This window comes from Cygnus olor, chromosome 24, assembly GCF_009769625.2.
Source record: "Cygnus olor isolate bCygOlo1 chromosome 24, bCygOlo1.pri.v2, whole genome shotgun sequence".
NCBI classification, from domain to species: Eukaryota; Metazoa; Chordata; class Aves; order Anseriformes; family Anatidae; genus Cygnus; species Cygnus olor.
In genome coordinates this window covers 3904434-3928238 of record NC_049192.1, presented here as the reverse complement: position 1 = coordinate 3928238, position 23805 = coordinate 3904434, and the positions used below count along the sequence as shown (strand labels likewise).

At 56.3% G+C, this 23805-nt stretch overlaps 1 protein-coding gene across 2 annotated transcripts; it reads left to right on the top strand.

Moving 5' to 3' along the window:
• The first annotated feature begins 505 nt into the window (after positions 1–505).
• ADORA1 (adenosine A1 receptor) lies at positions 506–23156 on the top strand. Of its 2 annotated transcripts, XM_040536132.1 has the most exons (3): positions 506–788; positions 1283–1668; positions 22219–23156. In XM_040536132.1, exons 2-3 carry the CDS (start codon positions 1328–1330, stop codon positions 22850–22852), a joined length of 975 nt encoding a protein of 324 aa, XP_040392066.1. In that variant the 5' UTR covers positions 506–788; positions 1283–1327; the 3' UTR covers positions 22853–23156. The 2 variants fall into 2 exon arrangements, with proteins under 2 accessions (XP_040392066.1, XP_040392065.1); XM_040536131.1 differs by lacking the exon at positions 506–788 and having other exon boundaries at positions 1198–1668.
• Positions 23157–23805: the final 649 nt, after the last annotated feature.

The following is a 23805-nucleotide window of genomic DNA, read 5'->3' as shown; positions in this document are numbered from 1 at the left end:
GAGCAGAGCAGAAGGGGACACATCCAGCCCCATATCCCACCAGAGGAGGGAGAAAGGATGGGGAGAGCCTCGGACAGGTTTTCGGAGAGTCCCATTGCCCCGAACCTGAGGTCACAGCCGGTCCCAGTCCCTGCAGCACTCTGATAAACCAGCCCAGCTCGCTTGCCCGCTGCCCTTCCCCCTGTCGGGAGGGTGCGCAGCCCCCAGCACCCATAGGTGCCCCTCCGAGGGTGCTCTGGGGCTCAGCCCCGAGCCCCCCCAGCGCTGCTTTGGGGCGAGCCCGGGGGCATCTCGGGCACCCCCTGCGGCTCCCGGTCCCGTCCTGGGGCCGAGCTCGGGGGGCAGCGGCCGCTCCGTGCCCGGTGCCCGGCGGCTCCCGGCTCTCTCCGGGCCGGCTCCGGCTTCTCCTCCCCGCCTCCGGCTCCGGCTCCGGCGCCTCCCCCGGCTCTGGAAGCTGCGAGCGGGACCGAGGCGGCTTGGAGCCGGGCTCCGCTTCCCAGCCCGTTCCCCCCCCCCCCCCCCGCCGCTCCCCCCCGGCCCCCGCGGCCCCAGACCGGCTCGGTCCCTCCTTAAAGCTCCGCGGGAGCCCCCCTGTGATGCTCGGTCCCGGCCGGGAGCCGAGCGGGGCCGGGCACCGGAGCCGAGGCGGAGCGGGGCGGGCGGCTCCGAGCATCCCTCCCGCCGCCCCCAGCATGGCCCCCGCCCTGCCCGGCGGCTGAGCACCTCTCTGCGCTCTCTCTGGGGTCGGGGAGAAGCCCCAAAAGAAGCCCCCCAGGCCGCCGGACGCGGTGAGGAGCCGCCCGCGGGGCTGGCTGCGGAGCTCCCGGGGGAGGGGGGGGGGGGGCGGCTGCGGGGAGCAGCGGGGGGCGGCGGGGCCGGGGCCGAGCGGAGGCTCCGGGGGGGGTCGCTTCGGCCGCACGCTTCTGGCAAACGGCCCCGGGGCGGCCCCGAGGGGGCGGCCGAGCCCCCGCTGCTCCCCCCTGGCCGCTCGGCTCGGCTCGGCCCCGGGCTGCGGGCGGGGTGGGGGGGGGTGGAGGGCCGGGGAAGGACGAGCCCCGGGGGCCGGGTTGGGGAGGGGGGGGCCGGAGCCCTGGGGGCCGGCACAAGTGGAGGTTGTGGTTTGTTTGTTTGTTTTTTTGTTTGCTGGTTGTTTTTTTTTTTTCCCTTTCATTTCCCACCTCCCCCCCCCCACCCCCCCCCCCCCCCAGCCGCACAGGCTCCGTCCCGGCTCGCAGCGCCGCCGAGGATGCCAGTCGCTGATCGCCTCCCTCTGCGTTTGCAGGTGACCGAGGGACCCCAGAAGGAGCTGGGAGGGGACGGGAGCATCATGGCACACCCCGTCTCGGCTTTCCAGGCTGCCTACATCTCCATCGAAGTCCTCATCGCCTTGGTGTCCGTGCCGGGGAATATCCTGGTCATCTGGGCTGTGAAGATGAACCAGGCGCTGCGGGACGCCACTTTCTGCTTCATCGTCTCGCTGGCGGTGGCTGACGTGGCTGTGGGGGCTCTGGTCATCCCCCTGGCCATCATCATCAACATCGGACCGCAGACGGAGTTTTACAGCTGCCTCATGGTGGCCTGTCCCGTCCTCATCCTCACTGAGAGCTCCATCCTGGCGCTCCTGGCCATCGCCGTGGATCGGTACCTGCGGGTGAAGATCCCTGTCAGGTAGGACAGCACGTTGGGAACGGGTCCAGGGTGGCTCCTGTCGAGGTTCAGAAGCAGGGAGGATGCCCCAGGCTCTCTGAGAAGCAGCAGAAGTGCCAGTTTGGCTGCAGCAGTGATCGGGGTGGGCTGAGCCAGGGGGGTCCCACAGCCTTCGGTTGTTCTGCTTGGGGGATTCTGGGGGTGGTCGTGGGATCCCCACGTCCCATCCTGTGGGGTGCCCAGGAGAGCAGCAGGGGGACAATAGCTCTGTCCTCTGGCCAGGTTTCTCCTGGCAAGGTGGGGACCAGGACCCTGGCACTGACAGCCTCAGGGACCTGTGGGACACGGCTCTGGGGCTTGCAGGGTCAGTGGTGACAGCCCGGCACGTCACTTCAGGCAGGCTCACCTCTCAGCAGTGAGCCCTGGCTGTGGGGCTGCCCCACAGATGACTCCTCTCTGCGTGTCTTTCCCCTTCCCATCACCTGTATCTGCTGGGAAAGGCAAGCCCACAGCAAATACCTGGGGGACGCACTTTGTTTTAACTCCGTTGCTCCAGGAGTGAATATTTAACTGCTTTGTGGCCAGCTCCCTGCCCTCCGGTGCACGGCTGGGGAGCCGTGGTGGGCCCAGTGGTGTCTGGGGGCTGGGCGGGATGTGACAGCCACGTCGGGGCCACTCGGTGGAGCACAGCCCCGTGTAAACACAAAGACCCCCCCGAAAGGGACCAAACCTCCTTGTGTTGGGTGCTGCCAGTGGGAGCAGAACCCTTCCCAGGGCAGGAATTGCTTTTCTGGGGCAGGAGGCAACTGCGTCGGGACCAACTGGCTGCTCAGGAGCGCTCGTAGTGCTCAGGTCCACTGGATCCACAAGGATCTGTTGGTTTGCTGTTTTTTTTCATCTATCTGGGGCTGAGAGAGGCTGCTCAGGAAAGGAGCGTAGTGCAGAGGGGTGGAACAGGATAAAAACACGGCCCCTGCTCACCCCCTCCCCGCCACACACAGTTTCGCAGGCGGCTCCCGACTTCCTCCCCAAGTGTGATTTTTCCCAGCCTGAAAAATCCTCATCCTTCAGCCCGACGGCGTACCAAAGCGATTCGCACCCTGTCACTGCTTTCGGTGTTTTTTTGGTCCTTCTGCATCCCCTGCGTGGTGGGGACAGGTTCAGGTGTGGGAGGACTGCGGGTTTATACATAGCAATGCTGCCAAGCTCGTCTGTCTCTTTTTCCTACCAAATACAGTTTCTTTCTTCCTTCACTCCCTCTGAGCATGCAATGGGCCTTTTCGGGGAGATTTCTGCTCTGACTCAAGGCACTTTCCTGAGAGCAACACTAAGTTAAAGTCCTCTGTACTGTGTATAGTTTGGACAGGCTTTTCTCATGCAATATTAACCCTGTATTTTGTCAGCCTGTTTCGTGCTCTACCACTCAGCACAGTGAGATTTTGCTACGGTTCCCACCCTTCTTTAATATTGAATAACTTCATGGCCTTGCCAAGAAGCGTTCAGCTGCGCCAGCTCTCCCGTTCACTTTTCCCTGGATGTTTCCTTTCGTCCCTATCACGAACTCCTGGCAGTTGGCAAATGCAGTTAGTGTAGGTGATTTTGTGCCCTAGACAGAGCAGCGGAATATTAGAAATGACAAATAGGACAGAAAACGTCGCTAAAGAATATTTCCCAAATCTGAAATGCCCAAATTTCTCCCAACTTCTTGCTAGATGATGAAAAAAAAAAAAAAGGTACTGAAACATTTTGATGGCACTGAGAGCTGCTGTCTAGCAGAGCTCCCTCTCAGCCCACCACCTTCACATTTTGGGCTCCATGGCCAGGTATCCACAGAGGGGACCGACGGGGGAAGCAGGACAAGGGGACATAGTGCAGGAGGTGCGTCTGCCCACGTGCGTTTTGCAGAGGTGGCTGGCAGCGATGGGGAGCAGCAGGCAGAGAGGCTCCATGTGGCCCTGCTCCATCCTTGTTCCCCATCCTTGTGCTGTCACCGTTCCAGGATCCCCTGGAGATACTGCTTGCATTTTGGGTGCCCTGAAGCGAAGCACAAGGGTTCCCAAGTCCCCGTCACGTACTGGCCACCTGGGGCGAGCAGACAACAGGGCTGTTGGCTGCAGAGAGTTGTCTGAAGGAGAAGCAAAGTCACCGCTGGGCTTCCCGGGCTTTCTATTTAATTAGGTAGCTGGGGCTGGAGGCGCAGCTTGGCAGGGAGGGGGAACACGGCGCAGCGCAGCCCGGTTCCAGCTCCTGGCTACCCACACGCACCCGGCCCAGGAGCCACAAGGGTTGTGCTTTCATCCAGCAAACGTGGACCTGTCCGCTCCCCACACACCCACTGCAGACAGCAAGTCCTGCGGGGCCAGGGAGCTTTGGTGCCCTGGAGGTGGGTGTCTGATGTTGGTGTGGCTGTGTCTTGAGCAAATCGTGCCCCGAGACGTTTGTAACGGGGCAGCGGGTGATGCCTGAGCACCCACAGAGCTTCTGCTCCATTTCAGGAGTCCTCCTTGTTCCCGTAGCCCCGCTTCCCATTGACACAGGAACACTGAGGAGTTTGGGCCATCCGTGCAAAGCAGAGGCAGATTTTGGGGAGGGAGATGCTCCTGGCTCCTGCTCTTGGAGGCAAACCTTATGCCCTCCCAGCAGCCTGTGCCCTCCCAGTGCCCTGTGTCCCCAGTGTGGTTGGGACTGGGGTTATCCCACCGAACCCTCTGCCTCTGCCCCAAGCCCCTGGGTAGCACCCCTCCTGCCTGCTGGGGTCCAGAGTAGGCTGCATCCCCCAATGTGCCTTTCCTCGACTACGTGGGGATGCAGAAGCATTGCTCAGGTTGAGCAGAGGGTCCCAAGCTCCCAGCCCCAACAGGCGCCTTTCCAAACAGCTGGAAACCACCTAAAATAGACTCGCTGCCTTCATGCTGGCGGAAAAGCTCACATCTCCCCTCTCGCATCCTTCCTCCCCTCCCGGCGGTGAAGCAGCACCCCCGGCGTGCTGCCTCTCCTCGCCGGGCACAGCAGGGTCCCCGGCCCAGACCATGTTTTCCCCTCGCAGCCACACTCAGGGAAGATGAAACGAGTTCAAAGGGAGGGGAAGCAGCCGGCCAGGGGCGTCTGACAGGAACCGGCCTCAGGCATCCCCGCAGCGGTGGCCAGAGGCAGGATGCAGGAGGGGACGGTGCCGGAGGGATGTCTGCAGGGGGATGGAGCTCCTTTGGCGCCCATCTCTGCTGTGAGGCTGATTCAGGGTTCTCTGCTCTGCCCTAAGATTCTGCATGGGGTTTTTTGGAGAGGGCTGGGGCAGGAGGAGCTGGAGTTCTCGGGACCACAGCCTGTGCTGAACCACAGCCCCCTCGACCAGGGAAGCTGGAGGCAGGGACACAGCCTGGTTTCATCCGGGGGCTTACTCTTCCTGCTTCTCTTGGACCACCAGCTCTTTCCTCAAATGGTTTGAAACGCATGCCAGGAAGAGAAAACCAGGGAAAATCTGCTCGTAGAGAGAGCCCTTGCACGTGGGGGGGCCACCATCCTTCTTGCCCAGACCCCAACACCCAGGTGTTGGGGCACCCCAAGGAGCATCCCACCAGAGCAAACTGCGTGTGCATTTCTGTGTGTTTTGAGCACATGTGCGAGGCTGCAGAGCTGTGAAAATTAGATCAAACGAGGCTGGAAATTGCTCGGAAATGAGAGACAAGAGCAGAGATGGGAAGCTGGGACACAGCACGGGGAGAGCCCAGGGTGGAGCAGGGTCTGTGGGTGGCTCTGGGGACAGTGCTGGCACCCTGCACTGTTTCAGAAATACCCTGAGCCCTAGGAGATAAAACAGCTCAGGGACAGCAGGAGCATCTGGGCCTGGACCACAGCTCCTGCAAGCGACGAGGACTTGCAGGTAACCTGCGAGCCTTTGGATGGAGCTGGCGGTGCAAAGCTTCCCTCCCCTTGACCCTACGTTTTCCAGGCTCCTGCCTGAGTGCTGGCTCGTGTCAGGATTGCAGCGCTCTTTCCCCTTCTCCCCGGGCCTGCCAAGAGCCACAGGCGCGGGGCCAGCTGGGGCTGGGTCACAGGGAAGCTGGGGAAGGCGCCGTCACCCTCGGCCAGCTGGGGCGCGGAGCAGGGAGCGTGGCCGAGCTGCTTTCCCTTCTTCCCCCCACGGGGAGCTCATGGGGGGTCCTGGCAGGATGGCTGGGGGCACCCCGCTGCTGTGGGAAAGGGGGCGAGGGAGGCATTGAACCTTGCTTTGGCTCAAATTCCCAGGAAACGGGAGCACCACAGCACCTAAGGAACGCAGGAAATATTTGCAGTGCTCCCAACTCTTAATGCTGGGAAATCTCCCCAGATATTTGGGCTCCGGGAGGCAGCAGACGTGCCCAGGGTGCAGACGGAGAGGTTTTGTACCAGGCTGGGGTGTGCAGTGGCCCCAGTCCCTGCGGGACCTGCTCCCCTGGAGATGATGCCCATGGAAAAGGGGAGTTTTCAAACCTCAGAAGCAATATTTCAGACTGTTGTAAGGTTATCAGTCCAGAGCAATGGGTTGAAATTAAGAAAAAGGAATGTATGCGTCATCTGAGGGCAATCTGCTACCGAGGTGATGTGTCCCACGTGTCCCCGGGGAGGCAAGGGTGACTGGAGATGGCTCCAACCAGCCTGGACAAAGCAGCAGACGATATGTGAGGGCAACGGTGAGTGATCCTGCCCAGCCAAGCAAGTGAATAAACCAAACCGTGGCTCATCTGAGGCTTATTTTTAAATTTGGAGGAAAGGTTTCAAAAGCATCCAGGTGACTCAGAGTGGGAGCGGGAGCTTGGAGAGCTGCAGGGGGGCTCTCGTGCCCGGGAGTTCATCGAGGTTTCTTTCACGCTGTTAGTCAACGAAAAGGCACCATCCATCTTTACAAAAGCAGGCTGCATTTCTAAGGAAAACACTCCCATTTTCCTAAACCAGGGAGGTTTGGGGGACTGGCAGACCTTTGCAGCCACCTCTTTCTTAGAGCAATTTTGTTTCTGCCCTTGCTGCCTTCTGCCAAGCTTATTTTTAGCAGACAAGGGTGACCTGCAGCGAGCTTCATGAGCAGGGAGCAGGTAGATCAGAACCAAGGGTGGAGGAGAAAAGGCAGAAAACAGCCTGGGAGGGGCTGCTGGAGACCTGGGGCTGTTCCCGAGCTGTATTTCCCAGCCCCCTCCCCCGAGCAGCTCAGCATGTGGGCGCTAAATCAGAGCAGACGTTTCACACCAAGAGCTCTGCTTACACCCGAAGGCACGGATGGGCCGTGCGGATCCTGGACCCGGAGCCTGACCCTTGTACAGCTGAAATGGGCAGGGATTTCCCATCGGGTTATATCAGCCTTAGATCCTGCGAATAGCCGGGTGAGCCAGTGTGCAGCACGACTCTGTGATCTGCAGAGTAACTTTCAGCCAAGCGCATGCTAAGTCGCAGATCTTCCCTCGGCGAGGGGACGTCTGGATCAGGCTCGCTGGGAGCACGCGCAGCTGCTGCAGCGGCACCACGAGACGCCTGCTGACAGCCCCAAAATCAGGTCACTCGAAAAAGCCACAGACGCTGCGGTGCTGGCCAGAGGGGAGCAACCTGGGCTGCAAGCAGTGTTCCCAGATCCTCAGATTCTGGGGAAAAAAAGCTTGGGTTTTTGGATGTCCCCTCATCGGAACATGGCAAGGGTCCAACCATGGGATGCTCCATACTCAGCAGTGCAGAGGGGAGGGGGGAAGAACAGGGATGCTCTGGGTTTGCTGATATTAGGGGTTATTCCCAAACTTTTTGGACTCAAAGGGCAAGGGGAAGTGTGTGGCTGTTGGAGACCCTGGATGGGCACACAGGACAGCAGCACCCCATCTCATCCCAGCCTCTGAACAGGGCCAGGTGCAGGCCCCGTGCTGGGTAAGCTGCCCAGGGGATTGTTTCGCCCTGACCCCGATAGCTGGAGCCGACATCTGTCTCCTGGGCAGAGCTTCCCTCTGCAGCATCGTTCTGCAGGGAGATGAACAACAAGCAGCTCCCTGCTGGTGTTCACCACCTACACACCAAAATCACACTCTGGGAAGATTTTCACTATTTTCTTTCTGATTTCCAGTAATTCTGAGGTTAGAACATAGACCCTTGACAATGCATCACCAGTAAATTTGAAGACATGTTCCCAGCAAGGGCAACAGTACACTTACAGGTAGGGAAACTGAGGCACGGAGCAGTGCCATGGCTTGCTCAGGGTGACCCCAGCAGGCAGGGACAGAGGCCAGGGCACAGCAGGGTTGGATGGATGTGGAAGCTGAGATATGTCAGGGTGACCTGGCCTTTCTGCTCGTGCCCTGCACCAGCTGGTCTCGTGTCTCAGCTGTCCCCAGGGCACCCAGCAACCAGGTTCCTCCATGGCCCCAGCCCATGCCATGGTGATCAGTGCTGGGGTAACACGGTGAAACAAGGGTTATCCACAGTCCTTTGGGCTGCAGGTCTCTGGTCTGAAAAGCCTGGAGCTGAGTGCCAAAAGCCACGGTTCATTCCTAAATGTAGGAGCATCTCCACGCCGAGAGAGTCAAAAGGGGCTGAGACATATCCATGGGGACAATGTCCTCAGCAAGGTGGCTCCCACTCATGAGTTTATCCTGCAGGGAGCACAGCCACCAGACCAGGTGGAGATGTGGAGATCCAGCACGGCTCTGCCGTCACCACAGCACTGATTCGGCACGTTGGGTACCAACAACCCCAGAGGAGCTGCTCTGTGAAGCGGGCGGGTCGGGATGCTAGCCAGCAGGGACTCAGTACGCTTGAGTTTCTTCATCCCATGGCTATACAGACTGCCCACTGAGCCAAAGGTGTGGAGCACGTGGGCTCGGTGGGGTGGGCAGAGATGTCTGCTGTGAGTACGGGGAGGTCCAACCCTGGAGGTGAGAGAGGTCTGTAGTATGATGGGTCCGTCAGACCTGTGGTAGAGCAGCAGAGCCCCAAAAACACTGGGAACGTCCAGATGGTCTCTGTCACACTTCCAACAGCCCCACCACACGCTTTGGAGATGGCTTTCCCTTTCCTGGAGCGACTTGGATGTTTCCAAGAGTGCTGGGTTGGTGGAGGCGATGATGACGCACACTGGGGCTTGGTGTCCAGTGCTTTCCAAGGACCCCACAGAGCTGGGGCAAATAAGACAAGTGAAACTCTACAGAAGGAGACTCTGCCAAAGCCCAAGCTGCTGATTCAGCCGGCCGGGTGCCCGCCAGCCCAGCCCTGCCCTGCAGGCAGTGTGTCAGGAGTGAGTCAGGGACCAGCTCACCCTGGTGTGCACCGTCAGTGCGGCCAGCTGGCGCTGGAGCCAGCTCCAGACATGCCGGAGTCTTCTGATGGGGTCCTGGGTCTTCTCCCACCTCTGAGAGGGAAGAATTCGACTGCAGTGGTGGGAGATGCAATCGTCACCTGGTTTTATAGAAATAGTCCCACCTTGGCTCCATGCAGGGCGTAGAGCAGAGCCCCGTGACTCACGGGGTGGGCGCCAGGCGTGCAGGTGGGCTCGGGCACCGCTCTGCCACCAGGCTGGCACCAGCCTGCTCCCCAGCCACTGGCCCCAGAGCCACAGGCTGGTCTGGGTCATCGCCCAGCCCCTGGCACCTGTGTGTGGTATCTGCCGTGCTCCGATCGGCCGTGTGCTGTGGGGTCACCATCAGCTGGGCCACCCTCAGCTCCTCTTACACCCCAGGGTGCACCAGAGCATTGCTTCCCTTGCCCTTCGTGGTGTTAGGATGAGCTTAACCCTGTCAAAAGAGCCAGCGTGGCTCTGTTGGCAGCACAGACACCCAGCTGCCGGGGCAGGCGTGTGGCTCTCGCACAGGACGCCCAGACGGAAGAAAGAGCAATTGATGCTCTGTAAGATGGGCACAAAAAAGCCCCAGAGCCAGCAGGGAGCCCTGCAGAATAGCAATGAGCTGAGCATCTCCTGCTGCACCAGTGCCCAGCCCTGCTGCAGCCTGCCCAAGCACTTCCCAACCTGGGGGCAGCCAAACGGAAAGGTCTGGGGCTGAGGAGATGTCATTGGTGATGACAGTCACCAAGAGAGTGTCACCATCAGCAGGAGCGTAAAACAACCCGACAGCGGTGGGCTCCTCCTTCCAAAAAACAAGCAGGGCCATATTGGTGATGGGGGACAAACTGTGGAGGAAGGACTGGATTTGGGGACACCGGGCAGGGCAGAGCAAGATCAGATGCCGGGAAGTTTTGTGGTGTCTGGGTTTCCTTTCACTGCACAGAGCCTGGTAGGATCCAGCAGTTCCTGCTTGTGTCCTTGTCCCGTCTCTCGCTGCATTTTCCATCCTCCCCCATCCCGTCCCTGCCTGGTTCCTGCATGGGCTCTGACCCCGGCACTGAGCCTGGAGCAGTGCTGGTTGGTCTGGTTGGGTTTTTGTTCTAATGAGAACCTGTTCACAAAAAGGAAGGGGGTTAGGCCCCAAGCACTGTTCCCTTGTCTTCCTCTCCAGCCTCCGGCTGTGCTATCCCTGAGACCGACCGCAGTGCCCGTGTGTGCAGAGCCCTGGGTACCAGTGATGCCTGAACAGGAATGCGGGGACACAGGGGCAGGGAGGTGACGTCCCCTGGTCCGCAACCCCGGTGACAATAAGACCTTTCCATCGAAGGAGGGCCAGGCCACAGAAGGCTGAGGACACTGGGGCAGGGCTGCCTACTCACCTTCCCTGGGCCATTCCCCATCCTGCATCCAGAGACCAGGATGATTTCTCTTGGCCTCCTTTGAATGAGGGAAGTGCCAGCTCCTGACACCAGGGATGCTTTCTCATTCAGCTTGGTTCATCTTGCTTCACTTGGCTTGTCAGAGCCCCCCTCTACGACTCAGTTTCCCCATCTGTTCGCAGAGGGAGTGATGCTACAGACTCTCCGAAAGCACCGAGAGGCTGATGCTGAGGAATGCTGCCTCAGACACAGCCATAATTAGCACAGGCTTACAGACTGAATTATTTCTCTTTCTTTTCTGCATTGGTAACAACACTCGGTGACTTAAACCCTGTAGCATGCAGAAATGACAGGTTTATTTCAGTGCAAGTGGCTCTGTGTGCCTGTGACACCGAGCGGTCAGGACTGTGAGAGAGCTGATGGCACAGCCTGTGTCCAGATGGACGAGCCAAAGGCTGTGCAGAGCCAGGCGGACACCCGCGTGGGTTTACTTTAACGGTGACCAGCACCTGTTCCCACGATGCTCGCAGCCTCGGCAGTGTGGATGCTCCATCCTCGTAGGGCCATCCCCTGCCCTAATCGCTGCTGGTCCAGCCCCAGCAAAGCATCTCTGTCGCCAGCAGCCTGGGAAGCCTCTTGCACAGACGGTGCACTGATCCTTGAGCACCAAGAAGAGGGGACGCTGGGTCCCTCGCAGGCTTCACGGCGGTCCTTGTGCACGGGGAGAGCTGGATGCTGCCTGGCCCATGAGTTCTTTAAGTCCATGCCCTGCACCAGCCAGGCTGCCTGGGCAGACCTAGGCTGCATCTGCCCACTGCTCCTTGCCTGGATTTAATTGCCAGGGTAATTAGGAAGATGCACAGAGTGTAATTTATGTCCAGCTGATGCATTTTGCTGCAGTTCCTGGTCTCGGGTCTCAGTTCCTTCTCTCTGCCCTTCTGATGGAAATACCGAGCTGTTTCCTTCCAGGCAGCAAGGTCAATCGGTTTTCTTCCAAGGGAATAAATCATTGTTTAAATCTGAAGGAAACAGGATTTAAATAATAGAGTTCAGATTTGCTTTGCACTTGAACTTTTTGTTTGTTTTCTTGGTGAAAAATCAATTCTCTGCGGTGAGGGAACATTTGATTGTGGTGTTAACTGGAGCCTTCACTTTCAATTTGGTATTTCATTTGGCTGGTCAAGATATATAGATCTGCATGGGACAGACTCATCTCTACGTAAATAACCTTATGGCTTAGCACATATGTAGTCCTTTCCTTCCTTCTCCTGTTTCTCTGATGTTGCAGAGGGGTGAAATACACAGGTTATACCCATGATTTGTGGCAAGTTGCATTTGGACTGAAGTTAGAAGTTAGCTATAGCGCAAAATGGCATCTTGGAGACAGTTTTCATTAATTGAAAGCACATATAGCCAACTCATCAGCAAGAAAAAAAAAAAAGGATTAATTAATCTGACTGCTTTTGGTATTTGAAATGGAGCTTTTAAGCAGGGGAAATCTGCACTGTACAGAAGACGCTGAACTGGTTGTTTGGGGTTACTGTGTCCTCTGAGGCTTAGAAGCAGTAGATCTCGTCGGCTATCCTAATTCTCATTTAGACATTGGGTGGAGAAAACAACCTCCCCTGCTTTGCAAACTTCCAGCCAATTTTTCAGCCTTGGTTGTATTAATCTTTGAACTAGGCGAAGTGCACGAAGGGAAATGTTCCCTTTGCAGCGACAAATTGTGCTGTAAGGATCCCGGACAGCAATAACAAGTTGTAGCCTAAGAAACCAAAGAGTTTGGTTGTTGACTGCAAAAATCAGGAGTTGGGTCAGCAAGCAGAAGTGCGAAAACAAGAAATTAAAAGACAGCCGATACTAATCTCTTGTTCCAGCTGTAATTTAGGATATCTCCTTTTCTGAAGTGTCCTTCTGCAGCTGAGAGATAAAGACCCACCTCAGCTGTGCCTCGTGGCTGGGTGAATGCCTCTCCATGGGAGGTGCTATCGCAGGTTTCCTGCCTCCCCTCCACCCAGGGAGAAGAGCGCAAAATCCTGCCCAACAGCAGGTCTCAAGACCCCTCTTATCTCCTCCCCAATTGGGATCTCTGTCCCGCTCCTTCCTTTTAACAGCTCTTGGTTCTTTCCAGACTCACCCAGTTGGATACCAACTTGTCCTTTGACTTGGAGCATTCACAGAGGGTGATGGTGACATGCAGGGAAGGACGGTGGCACCTGCCCTGGTGCCATGCAGGTGGTACCAAGCTCTTCCTCAGCTGGTGCCTTCCTCCTAGCAAGCCATAGTACTTTGTGGGCTGGGGTAAGAGCCACAGAGGCTCTCGGAGCCTGATCACACCAGGCATTTTATATTTGCCATCTTGTTTCAGCTTCTCATGGAGCCCACATTTGACAGATTTGGCATTTTGAGCATGTTTTGGAGCTGCCTTCTTTCTTCTCCCTTCCCTCTTTCCCCTCCCTTCTTCGTTTTTGGGGGCTGACTTTCAGAGTCCTCATTTCAAAGGGGCTCTTTTGGATAAAGAAGAAATATATGTAATGCATAGAAAAATTCAAGTGCAATACAAAAATTCAATTGAAAAAACACTGCCTTTATCCTGGATTTACACTGAAAAGAGCCAGAGCTGCCTTTTATCCCCTTTTCCTTGTGTTACAAGGATGCTCTGACTTCTCCAACCACACAGCTCCTAGCCCAGGCTGGGTAATGAGTGCCCAGCTAATTGCTGCAGCAGGGGCAGGGCTGATGCATAGAAGTCCTTGTAGTGGCTGGGTCCATTCGTGATGGCCCAGAGTGGTGAGGACGGAGGACCTGAGGCTCTCATCCTCGGGTGAGAGACAGCAGCACCCGGAGAGGGGTGCACATGGGCTTTGGGTGACTTGTCCCAAGACCTTCTTGCTCTGCAGAAATTGTCTTCTGCTGGAGGTGGGCCGTTCCGCATGCATGATGTATCTCAGAGCCAGACCCGTTCCCCCTTCCAAGGAGACATTTGCACATCAAATTTCACTTTTTGATGGCAAACCTCTTCAGACACTAAAAACATCTGGTGACTTTGCTGCATGTAGGACATGTTGAAAGCCAGTCCATCGTGCTCATCACACTGTCCATCAGCTGATGTAATCATCCCTCGTAAGTTCACCCCTATCTCTCAGGGACTGGGCTGTTCCTCTGTGCCCTAATTCCCAGAGTCTTGATATAATAGAAGATTCTCAACTTCTGCTTCTTTCCTTTTTTTTTTTTTTTTTTTTTTAAAGTAGTGCTTCTCATGCTTTGCATTGCAGAGAAATGATCAAAAAATGCTGCTGCCTGAAACCAGGAGCCAAAAGCCAGGAACATTACATTTTTTTCCCCCAGTTCTGAGATCCTGCAGCTCGTTTCATGATTTTGAAGCTGTTGCCAGTGGCGTTAAATCATTTCCCTCCTAACTACCTCCAGGTCCTGGAGGGAGAAGCCGGCGATCCAGGAACACCCCTGAGGGCTGTGACCACACATGGCGGAGCTGGGAGGGAGTCCCAGGGCTTGGCTGCAGGAGGCCAAATCCTGCCTTTTTCCCCAGAAGGAAGCAGGCAGCAAATCTGTGGCTCAGTGCTCCTTGTACCCCATCACCGGCAACAGCATGTGCACCCCCAGGATGGTCACAAAGCAGTGAGGTGACACTTCCAGAGCATGGCCACCAAAGCATGGGCACTCAGCACCCTTGGGGGCACTGGGTGGTGTCACGGTCGCCCTCTGGGGCACAGTTTAAGCCACCATTTCCGTGAGGCATTGTACGCCCTGGGCATCCCCAGCTCCTTGCTTGGCCCCAGCCTGCACATATTTAGGATGAGGGGGCTGAGCAGCAGCTGAGCTCTCCTTACCAAGAATTGTTGCTTATGCAGTGAGAGAGTACTTGAATTTATCAAGATCCAACCACAGGCTATAAACCAAGCCCAGTTTGAAAGCAAAATTAACTTTATGTGCAGGAAGGATTTATATTTGCTGCTTGGGTGAAAGATGCTGTTGAAGGATCTGAGAAAAATTGCCTTTCTCGCTGCGTGGCAGTGGACAACACACTCCTTTGCCTTCTTTGGATAACTGCAACATCTCTCATGCCCGAGGCAGAGCCTGGAGGAGAATGATGTGTGCAAGGTCACCACGCTTTCCATCCTCCTCCCCTGTGACCTCCAGCCCTCCCAGGGTCCCACTTCCCCCTGCAGCTCCTGGTCCCAGCAGGAACCATCTGTCCATGGTGGAGCCACCATAGAGGTTGCTCGCATCCTTTCTCTGAGCTGAGCACAACTGGCAAGGGATCTGCAAGAACCTCTGCAGTTACTGGAAGCCTGTGGTTTGTTCCCCAGAACAGGCTGTGATTCATTGCCAGAGACCAGGGAGTTCGCTGGCGCAGACATCCCAAGCAAAGCAGGCTGAGGAAAGCCAGCCAGCTCCTTCTCCGCCGGGACTGGTGGCAGGGGTCTGTGATTGCTTGGCAGTGAACTCATCCGGGGCAGTGTGATGATGTGGCTGCTCCTAACATGCCAGGGACTGGAGATATGATCATACAAGGCCTTTTGGCTTGGCAGGTGACGGCTGAACTCATTTCTTGAGGTGGAACCTGAAAAGTGGTAGGTTTAGCCTCAGAAACCTGGTGGCTGCTGTGGAGCATGGATATGGGTACCAGAACGTGAGCCCTTATCAGCCTCAGGAGGCTGGGGGTGATGCATTCCCACTGGAGGTGCCAAGCTCAAGCTGGGATATGTGCTCAGGGGCTTGGCTACACCAGGGCTGATGGCTTCAGGAGAGCGGTAGAGGCGGTGGGCTGTGTCCAGCCTCTGGGTCCAGGACTTGGACTGCTGGAGCTGGGGGGACACCTCTTTCCTCACTTGGAGCCATCAGCTGGATGGAAATCCCTGGTGTACCCTCAGGTTCTGCACCACAAAACCAAGGTGACAAACCCCTGGCACATCCTGGATGCCTTGTAGAAACATCATTTCCCATTTCCAGGCATTGTAGCCCATAAAAGCCATTTTCCACCTTATTTCATCTGCTTCTTGTGGGTTTTTTTCTGCACCTAAGGCTGCTTTTGGATGTGCCCGCATTCCCCTGCAGCCCTCAGGCATCCCAGGTCTGCCTCCAAGGGCCCAGGAGAGGTGTTGGGGCTGGCTGAACCCAGACCAAGGCAGAGGCATCTCCCCAGGCCTTGTCTGGGTCCAGGAGGGCTGCAAGGTCCAGCTTCCCACACACAACCTGCTCGTACAAAGCTCAGAACACAAAACCTCCTTCTTCTGTCACCTCCTCTTCACTTGCCGGAGCTGTGGCCAGCTCCAGCTTCGCCCACCACCGAGTGAAGCACTCACCAAAGCCCTGGGGATATCACGTCTGGGTGTGCAGGGACCAGTCAATTTTGGCAGGATGGATTTGTTCTCATAAACCTCATAATCACCCTCGCCTTTATCCATTAAATAATTACTGGCTATTAAAAGTGGTTAGAAACATTTGGCGGGCTTACTAGCTGCTTTGCCTGGTCGTAGCGGCCTGCACTTTGCAGACACTCACTGCAGAGTAATTCCTACAGTGAGAGCTGCCATTTTATCATGGCAAAACCAAGCCCCAGGCATGGACTGGTCCAGGAGGAACCTCACTGAGAGGCACACATCTCACTTACAGCTTTATAAATCTCCGTGCACATGCTTTCTGCCTCGCTTATGGTGGCTTTGGGCCAGGTTTGCATTAAGAAGCCTTGCGGTGTGGAGCCATCTCCTCCTGCTGCAGCAGAGGAAACCAAAGCATTTTGGGAGCAGAGGTCCTCAAACAAGAAGGTTGGTGGTGCTGAGCCCGGGGTGCTGAGCTGCTGTAACTCCGTGTGTGGGCTGAGCTGTAGGGCTAGAAAGGTGCCAGCTGCTTGTGGAGCTGGTGACAGATGGGAAGGACACTGCATGGAGACAAAGTCCTTCGGGGTCTCAAGGCTTGGTCCCAGGCCATGCTTCAGCCACAGTGGCCATGGTGACCCCACAAGGGGTCCTGCAGCAGTGGGGAGGGACCCAGCACCTCACAGGCCCCTGCTTTGTGCCTCTTCCTTCAGCACACGGCAGCGCCGAGCTCCAGGCCTTTGCTGCCCCTTCTCCCACTGGGCTGTCCCAGTGCGTGCTGCAGACTGGGGCAGCTGGCGGTGGTGGGAGCTGGGCAGCCCTGGCCTGGGCTGTGGCTTCTTGAGGGGTGCCAGAGGGGTTCCAGGTAGAGATTTTGGGGATGTAGCCCCGTCTGCATGGGACCTAGCCGCAGCCCCAGCAAAACGCCACCGGCAGCGAGCGCGGCCTGGTGCTTGCCCAGCCGCCCCCTCCAGCTGCACTCACACTCACCCTCAGCAAACAAACGCGGGCTCGGTGCCAGGCTGGGATTTTCCTCCTCGGCTCCTTTCAATCACTTCTCCAGGGTCACACAAGGAGCCTGAGGCCAGCTCGCTGGAAGCTGCCTTGCCGCAGCCACCTGGCCTGTCCTCTCCCACCATGTCCTGCTGTTCCCTCTTGTCCCAGGGGCTTGCTGGCACTTCTCAGGTTTCTCCCCCAGATTGAATTTCTGATGGAGCAGCCAACCAGTCATGCTGGGGGGGGACGGTGCACAGGGCGCCTTGGGTCCTCCTGGTCCCTTAGGAGCACTACAAAGCAGCTCTGTGGTAGGACATCGTAAATCCCAAGCTTATGGGGGCTGCTGGGCCATTTTGGTGCAGGACAGGGGCTCCATCACCGCCTAGCACCAATGTCCTGTCTGCAGGACACACTCTTTGGGCTCCCCTGAGAGACTCTCCATGGGCTTTGGAGGTTGTAGATCTTTAGATGCCAGGTAGCATCAAACAAGCAACGGGTCTGGGAGTTTGGGATCGGGACAATCTCCCAAGTAACTCCAAGGAAATGGTGATAGGCCCAGTCTCCCCCTTTTGGAGTGCTTGTAGGAACAGACTGTCATGGAGAGCTCCATCTAGCTACCAGCTTCGGCTGATGTTGGCTGACATCCATCCCTCCCAAGGCCACCATCCACACAGCCACCAGACGTCACAAACCCCTGTTTCTTCCAAGGTGGAGAACTAGAAGTGACAGACCACGAGAGCAATGGGCTGAAATGGTGTTGGTACCCCTCTGCCTGCGAGATGTTTTCTCACTTTACCTCTCCGGTTGTGTCAGTGCCACCTGTCACCTCCATCCCCAGCACTGCAGGGATGACGCAGGAGGGTGTGAAATACATTTGTGGTGGGAGGGAGAGCCTGTTACACCTCATCCAGCAGCTCCAGCCATGTTTGCAAACAACATGGGCTCTCGAGTTGGCTTGCTGTGGTCATTGGATAGCTGCTGTTGGGAGCAGGAAGAACTGAGCAGCTGGTGCTGATCCTGAAGAGCCACAAAGCTCCCAGCCATCACACAAAGGTGGATGTGAACAGATGGGAGATGCACTCAAGCGATGCAAGGGGTGCTAAGAGATGTTTTTGCCAATGCCAGCTGACTTTTTTTAGACATTTTGGTATACTTTCAAATACTTGATAAGCTTCAAGATCTTGAATTTAAGGTTTTTAATGTAAATGAAGCCCAAAAGAGGGCTTCCCTAAAGAGAAGAAGGAAAATAGTCAAGAAAAGAGGCAAAAGAAGGAATGACTTCTCATGTCCAGGTTTATAATTGACAAAGGAGCTGTCACCATGGTCCCTCTGGCACACAATGTCCCTTCAGCAACACTTCCCACCTTGCACCTCCGTATCCAGCCCTGAGCTGAGATTGCCCCTTGCTGTACACTGCTTTGCATTTCTCAGCTTGTATTTCTGAGCATCACATTTCTGAGCCACTTCGAACACCCAATGTCTTCCCATCCAGCAGCCTCCAGGACACTGAGAGATCTGAAGCAAAGATACGAGGAGGTTTTATCTAGAGATTTTCAATTAGATCAGGACATGCTCTGGCTGCTTTTCTGTGCTGCAATCATAATACAGATGATCTTCATGTCAGCTTGGTCTCCATTCCTCCTACTACTTTGGCTCCAGCTTCATTTCGTTAGCAATGACCTGCCTTCATTAGTGAATTAATTCCTCAGGAACTGCACTGCAATAAACCCTAGCAGAGCAACGACCAGCAAAGATGCATCTCAGGGCTGGCTGGGCAACTGCAAGTATTTTCTGGTGTAAAAGGTATTCAGAGAAATACTAAGAAAATAGATTATTCAAACCAGACCTGGAATCTTTGAAGCTTTTTCAATCAAGCCAAGAGGAGATGTTTCCTCAGTGCTAGATTTGGATTGACCTGTGTGTTAGAGGTCTGGGAAACAGGCCCTCCTCTCTATCCTGAGGGACAGTCCCCAGGACGGAAGTCAAATTGATAGGAGAGCAACAAATTCACCACTCCTCATGCATTTTTTGGATGTGTCCTGAAAGCTGTTAGAGGGCCATGGGGCCACCCACTGCCAGACAGCTCGAGAGCTTGCCTGCAGCACCTCCTGCAGCACCCCAGCACGGGGCAGTGGCTCTTCCCGGGGGAGTCTGCTCCAGCTCAATCAGACCAATTTTCAGACCAGTCAGACTAATTTTTCTGCCTCAACCTGTCACTTGCTGTGCTTCCTCTGGGGATGCAGACACCACCTTATCAATAATTGATATTTTGGCTCTTTGTATTATTTTCCAGACCCTCACAGGCATCCTTGTTCTGGACCAAACCAAAGCTCCTGAACTGGGATCAGTTCACTGGGATATCAGTAAGGACAGACAACCACTGTGGTCTCTCCACATTCCTTTCTCCTGGCCTTGGCAGTGTGTCCAGGAGTGCTTGGGGTGATGCCCATCACCGTGGGGAAGGGATGGCACAGAGGCCGCCAGTGAGGGAGGGCAGGCGGAAAACTGGCAATTATGGCCAGGCTCAAAACCCCACAGATGAAGGAAATAAACCAAAATTGTATGATGATGGTAGTGACCATTATCTTGGATGTTTTAGGCACAGCTGTTAATAAAAGTAATAGTAGCAATAAAATTATAATGATGGTAGCAACTGTTCCAATGACAATGATAATAATTTATTAATTGTAAGCCATTATCAGCATTTACTAGTACTTCTGCCTCCCAGACCCATCCCGAATTCCGTCTCTATCACATTAATACAAAATGAGGTAAATGAGAAAGGCATTTTCTTGATGGCATGATCAAGGCAGAAAGATGGGAGCAGCAGAGCTTGCTCGTGGCCCCTCTGCTATTTGTGCCCCCACAAATCACTCTGTGCAGCAGGGTCAAGCAATGGGCAGGATCTTGCATTTCCCTTCTTTTCAGTAGGGTTTGCAGCCTTCAGAGTGGCTGAGCCCCATGGGATCCCCATGGCCAGACCCTATGGGGTATATGGAGGAGGAACTTGGAGTCATTTTATAGATTTTATCATTCCTGTGCAGGCTGACGGGCGGCATGGGCACCCTGAGCCCCCAGCTCATTTCTCTGCAGGGTGCTCTGCTTGGTGGACATCACTGCCCTCGGCTTGTTGCTTGAAGGAGCGAAGGCAACAAAAGCCCCAGCTCCAAATGTTGCTGATTTCTATGGGTTTGCTGATTTGGGGTTCAGCCCCAGTGACAGTGATGACATTGGCACATGTGCAGGGAGATGCACCAGAGGGGTTTTGCTCTCGGTGGCTGCTTCTGCAGTGCCACGCGTAAGCAGGGCGAGGAGTAGGCAGGCGAGGCCCAGACATTTGGACCATCATGTGTGTGGGGCCAGGGAAGTGCAGCGAGGAGGGCTGGGTGTGCAGCACGGCACAGAGCTGGGTATGCAGCAGGGAGCAGGATGGGTGTGCGCTGAGGAGGACTGCAGGCACAGCGAGGACGGATGGAGGTGCAGCAAGAAGGACGGGTGGAGGTGCCTTGAGGACGAATGGATGTGCGTTAAGGAGGGATGGATGCGCAGTGAAGACGGATGGAGGTGCAGCGAGGACGGATGGAGGTGCAGGGAGGATAGATGGAGGTGCAGGGAGGACGGAGGGACGTGCACTGACATGGGGAGGTGGACAAGCAACCGGCAGCTTGTGGGGCAGCTGCTCTGCTGAGCGTGTGCTACACCCTCTGCACTACGTGAGCTTGCATGCACCCTGGGACCTGAGGTCTGCGCGACCTCTGCAGCTGTCCTGATAGCCATCTGCAACAGCACACCACGTGCTGGAGCTGTGGGGGGCCGGGACCGTCCGTGCTGGCCCCCTGCAGCCATTCCCCATCCCCTCTGCTCCAGCTGCAAGCACGAATCCTGCATCCCCTGATCCAGCTCATGGCTAAAACTGGGGTCTCAGTGCTCACTCTGTTCCCTCTGCCCCCCAGGCCCAAATGTGTGGGCACGGGAAGATGGGGGTCGGTGTTCCAGGAGCAGCTCCATGCCTGGGTACTGTCTCCAAGCTCCAGGAGGGTGCCTGGGGACAACAGGGGCATCACTGCCACCCTGCAGCCTTGTCTTCACCCAGCTCCGGGGGAGCACCCAGGACCTCAGCAAAATTAGTGGAAGCCTCTCGAAACCCCCAAATGTGGGTGATGTGAGACCAGCACACCTTCCTATGGGGACCTCCCCATCTTCCTGCCACCCGCTGCTCCCATGGGTCCCCTCTTTCCCCTCTCTCATCCCACAGTGCTGGCATTCTCCCACCACCCCTTGGGCCCCCGGTGCCCCAGCTCTCCCTGCCCCGTTGGCTTTCTCAGGGTCTCCTGCCCTCTCTCCTCCCCACAAGGAATAAATCACCCTCCAGCTCTCAGAGGAAACAGCAGCCTGCCTTGCCACCTCCTTCCCATGGGACCTGCCTGCCTCTGAGATGCTGGGAATTGTTTCGCAGACCAGAGGGGTCATTTGGGAAAACCGCTGGGGGCAGGCGGCTCCGGACCCTCCATGCTCCTGGGGACTGATGTCCCCTCTCCATCCTGCTCCCACCCTGACACCCTGCCCATGAGATGGGTCTTGAGAAGAGACCTTTGAGGCAGAATGAGTGGGTTTGGGTCCTTGGTAGATTTATTAAAAAGCTCCCAAATGCTCTATTTTTTCCACCTCAGCTAAAGGTTAAAGACAAGCAGCAGGGAGCTCTGAGCACCAGGACAGGGCTCCAGGTTCCCCAGCCACCTCCAAGCAATCCCCATGGCCAGGTTAACACCAGCATCACTGCAAAACCCAACAAACAGCCAGAAAAAAAACCATTCCTGGTTCAATCCCCTCCGGTGGAAAGTAATAACACTTGGGCTGCGAATCCACCTGGCCTCTGATGAGAAGCTTTCATCTGAGGGCCAGGGGGGAAATCAATCTAGCAGGCTCCGCTTCCCGCTTGGAAAGCTCTGGAGAGCTGGGACCAGCCCCAGTGTGATGCCCACAGCAGTGGGGAGGGCACAGAGCCCAGCCGGGGCTCTGCTCGCCTCCTGCCTCCACCCCTTGGCACCAGCCCATTAGGAAAGAGGGGTTTGTCGATGGGGCCAACACATTAGGAAATGAAACAGGCTGTGCCCAGGAGCATCCCCAGTGGACCATTAGCACCGCTGGATGCTTCCTCCACCCAGCGGGTCTCTGGGGAGCTTTTGCTGGCGATTTCCTCCCCTGGCACAGAGGGAATCGGCCTGGCGGGGAGAAAGCATACAACAGGAGGGAAAGGCCACCCGCTGCTGTGGGTGTGGATGCTCGGGTGTGAGGTGGGCTGCCAGAGTGAGGGGACTCCCCCCCCCCTTAGATATGGGGGGGTGGCTTCCTATCGAGTGAATGCTCGGGCATATGCCAGGTTGTTAATGCACTTCCTGGCTTCTCAGCAATGCCAGGAGCTCCAGCACCACCCCGGAGGTTTCTGCCCATCCCTGAGGCTGGGGAAGGTGTTGGGAGGCAGTGCGGGGCTCCATGGAGAGTGTTAACCCCCAGACCAAACCTCCCGCTTGTGTTTAATTCTTCCCTGTGGTTGTTGTCTCCTCCACAGGTACAAGAGCGTGGTGACACCCCGGAGGGCAGCAGTGGCCATTGCTTGCTGTTGGATAGTCTCCTTCCTGGTGGGACTCACCCCAATGTTTGGCTGGAACAACCTGAACAAGATGAGGAGGACTCACGAGCTGAACGCCAGCCACTCGGAGTTTGTCATCAAGTGCCAGTTCGAGACGGTCATCAGCATGGAGTACATGGTGTACTTCAACTTCTTTGTCTGGGTCCTGCCTCCCCTGCTGCTGATGCTGCTCATCTACCTGGAAGTCTTCAACCTCATCCGCAAGCAGCTCAACAAGAAGGTCTCCTCCAGCTCCAACGACCCCCAGAAGTATTACGGGAAGGAGCTGAAGATCGCCAAGTCCTTAGCACTGGTCCTCTTCCTCTTTGCTCTCAGCTGGCTCCCTCTGCACGTCCTCAACTGCATCACCTTGTTCTGCCCATCCTGCGAGACGCCGCACATCCTCACCTACATCGCCATCTTCCTCACCCACGGCAACTCGGCCATGAACCCCATCGTTTACGCTTTCAGGATCAAGAAGTTCCGGACAGCCTTCCTGCAGATCTGGAACCAGTACTTCTGCTGCAAAACCACCAAAAATGACAGCAACACCATAGCTGAGACAGTCAACTAGGAGCTGGGGGGAGCTGCTGGTCCTGCCATCGGGGGAAGGGATGATGAGGACCCAGCAGGGCTGCGGTTGCCAGCCCCGTGCAATCTGAACAGCCGAGTCCCCGAGCTGCCCAGGGGTTATTTATTCACAAGCATTGTACTGTTTTGATATTGTAGCCTGCACTGTTCCTCCCTTTTTATTTGTTTTTGTTTTTTTTTTTTTGGTTTGATTTTTATTTTTAAGGGTTGCCAAGTATTTAAGGAGAAATTGTACAGACAAAGGCGCGGTTTATCTTAACGCAAATAAAGTAAAATTATAAAAATCACCCAGGGGGTCCTCTGACATCGATGGGAACCTCTGGCTCCTTGGAGCAGCTGGTGGTCACCATATCCGTGTGCCCGTGGGCTGCCTGAGCACTGTGGCAGGGGGATGCCCTGGTGGGAGTGAAGCTGCTGAGAGCTGGGGGAGCTCAGGGCAGTGTGATTTCCAGAGCTGTGCTGAGAGCTTCCATGCCCAGCCCTTCCCCTCTATAGCCAGGGGGGTAGGAGAAGACGTCTCCCGTTGCAATGCCAGCACCCACAGGGCGATGACCGCACCATCCCCACGGAGCAAAGGGTCAGCCTCCAACTCCAAGGCTGCCGCATAGGGGAGAAGAAACCTTTAGCGTGGCCCCAGAGCACACTCAGCAAGGAGCACCCTTTGCTGCCCCAGTATGTCTCCCCACAGACCCCTGCGAGCTGCACCCAGGGCGTTGCGTCCCCTCCACGTGATTTCTCTCTCCTCCTGCTTTGATGGCTTTGGCTCTTTCTTCTCTCCCGTGTCTTCTGTGCAAGGCAGAAGCAAGTCTCCCCCAGCCCCCACTGGCATCATCCCTCTCCCACCTTGCTCCCTACCCCCTCCACCTGCACCAGACCCTTTTGGCCTGTGGTTTTGGGGTGAATGCAGCCACCTCCATGACCCAGGGGAGCAGAGGA

Coding starts and splice junctions, on each gene's coding strand:
- ADORA1 (XM_040536131.1), top strand. CDS start 1,247: ATGCCAGTCGCTGATCGCCTCCCTCTGCGTTTGCAGGTGACCGAGGGA. Junction 1,669..22,218: donor CGGGTGAAGATCCCTGTCAG/GTAGGACAGCAC, acceptor TCTCCTCCACAG/GTACAAGAGCGTGGTGACAC.